The sequence below is a fragment of the Stegastes partitus genome, unplaced genomic scaffold, assembly GCF_000690725.1.
Source record: "Stegastes partitus isolate 25-593 unplaced genomic scaffold, Stegastes_partitus-1.0.2 Scaffold2750, whole genome shotgun sequence".
NCBI classification, from domain to species: Eukaryota; Metazoa; Chordata; class Actinopteri; family Pomacentridae; genus Stegastes; species Stegastes partitus.
The window spans coordinates 15755-18358 of record NW_007580481.1 but is presented as its reverse complement, the minus strand read 5'-3'; the positions used below and the strand labels follow the sequence as shown (position 1 = coordinate 18358).

The 2604-nt window shown below is 32.0% G+C and overlaps 1 protein-coding gene across 1 annotated transcript in view; it reads right to left on the bottom strand.

Moving 5' to 3' along the window:
* LOC103375658 (H-2 class I histocompatibility antigen, K-K alpha chain-like) overlaps nt 1-2604 on the bottom strand; it is a gene marked incomplete at its 3' end in the record, with an annotated part of 11793 nt that overhangs the window by 4598 nt on the left and 4591 nt on the right. Inside the window, exon 2 of the mRNA XM_008305976.1 lies at nt 935-1205. Coding sequence (XP_008304198.1) covers nt 935-1205 — 271 coding nt within the window. The remainder of the gene's footprint in view (nt 1-934; nt 1206-2604) is intronic.

Here is a 2604-nt window from a genome sequence, read left to right as displayed (position 1 = left end):
CAATAAATGTCAGTAGTTTAGAGTTCTGGAGACACACTGACATGTTTTCCAGACGGTTATTTAATGTCAGCAGTAAGGTTTCATACATCAGTGATGAAAACAGACTGTGGACATCAGTGAAGTTTCAACTGTTAGTGGTTGCTGCAGGCTGAATGCTGACAGGTCAGAGGTCTGTGGACACTTCAGAGCTGCCTGCAGGATGTGACTGACAGTTCATCAGACCAATAGAAGAGCAGCAGAGAGAAACCCCGCCCCTCAAACATCTGTCCATTTACTGAAAACTGAGATGTGTAACAGAAGATTTAAAGTCACAAATCAAAAATAGGAAATATAATCCAAAAGACAGCAATACAAGCTGTGATTTTACATGTAAATGTTTTGAAAAACAGAAAACTCTTGAAAAAAAGAAAAAAGAAAACTGTTTCTTTGCTTTCCTTCTTTGGCTTTCTATTTGCACACACATTTAACTTCACAGTAATTCTTATATGTATTTATGGATTAAACTCAATGTTAAGTGAATACACACTGTATATGGATTATTTAAATAAATAGAAAATAGTAAAAAAAAAAAAATGCAAACATTTTCTAGAAAGTAAACAGCTTAGAGTTTGCTTAAGAAGACTTTAACACTTATTTGGATGTCAAAATTGGTTTATTAATTTTCCAGTAATTAACTAGTTGATCAATTAACTAATTATTTCATCGCTATATCTATATATCTATATCTATTAAGCCGCTGACACACTGTGGTCAAGTGAAGTTGATCTAATCTAAATTGTCAGTTGACTGTGTGTTTTATTATGAGTTGTGTTGTTAAGACATTTTAAGATTGTGATCTAAGTGAGACATTTTCAATGTGTGCACATCCATTTACACATTTTGACAAAGCACAATAAAAACATTAACAACATGTACCAGTAAAAATGAGACAAACAAACCTCCAGTTTGGTTGAAGTGCTGCTTTGCTCTTTCAATGTTGTCTTTGAAGATCTGCTGGGAACCCATAAAGCTCCCAATGTTCCTCTCCCAGTACTTTGGATCATCTTTTGCTGCTTCGTCCATCCAGTCCTGTTTGGGTACTGGTGTTCTGGTGTTGCTGTCATAGTGAACCATCTGAACTTCATCAACCATCCCAACAGCCACAAACTCTGGGAAGTTTGGGACTTGACAGGACCCAGTGTAGAAATACTTCAGAGAGTGGGTCACTGCAAGAGAAAGTTAAAGTTGTTTCAGAATTACAGCTTAAAACACTGCACAGTGTGAACACTTCTGATAGTTTTGTTTCATGGAAAGCTGCCTATAAAACATTTTCTCTGTTAGTTATCTCAGTCAGGTCGAACCCCAGTTTAGTCTTCAGTTAGCGGAGACGTTTATTCTTCATCATTGATCTCTTATGGTCCTTATTACAGTATTTGTTAGACTCTGAGTTTTAATTCTACTTTTAATATTTACCAAATTCAACAAACCTTTTCCCCATTTTTTTAAAAATTAGATTCTTTTTCAATTTATTAAAGTATACATCACACTACTTCCGTGGGCGTCTTTGCTCTAATAACTTTGGTCATTTCTCATATTAAAAAATATGAACAAAATAAATTTAATTCTTTTGTTCACTTGTCACTGTCAGAGATTATTGGATTTAAAATAAATATATATATATTGTAGACAATATATAATTTTTTTTTTTTTTAAACACAACCAACAATGAAAAAATATTCAAACCCAACCCGCTTGTGTACCTTAATTTCATACACAGTTGTTTTTTTTATAATTTAGGTTTTATTCCCAGTATGACCAGTATTTTTTTTAAATTTTGTTTTCAATATTTTCAATCAAACCATCTAAAATATTAAAGAATATTGAAGATGTTTAATAAAAGTTTTTGAAGCAATATTTTTTCAATTTTACATCTTTCATGGTCATGTCTATACAGTTTTGATTGGTGATAAAATACTGACAGATGTTTTATGGACTTAAATTCCAACATTTCCCTCCACTATGAGCTGATCTAGATTTGTTGTGCGCCATGAAAAACTATTATATAGAAGACTCTAAATTTTAAAAAATAACAATTGAGAGTTAAGAAGAAAAAAAAAGAATCAGAAGAGTTAATTATTCAAATGATTGTCCACTTCAGACTCTGTGTTCTGCTGTTTGAATGCATGTAGATCATATTATTGTGCTTTTAAAGATTCCAAAGTTTGTCAGTTTGCTTTTATTGTGACTAAAAACACAAACTGAGCAGGAAGTTTAACAATCATCTCTACTTTTGTCTCTGGTGGCCACACTATGAGGATGCTGTTTTTAAATTAACTCAAACCTAATTTAATATTTCTGTTCTGTGATTTCTTGTTACCGATCACTGCTGATACATATTTATACCAACATGTCTACAAGGAGATAATATCACCATATACAGTATATCAGAGACCAATTATCAATCTAATTCTACTAAACAGCATTTTATTATAACTTTCAATTTGATGAAAATGGACCAAACAACAAAAACTGTAGAATTCTCTGGAGAACAACTTAAAATCTGATTTTAATATTTCACAGTTGAATAAAATATATTGTGTGCAAACAATGAATTAAGTTCAGTAG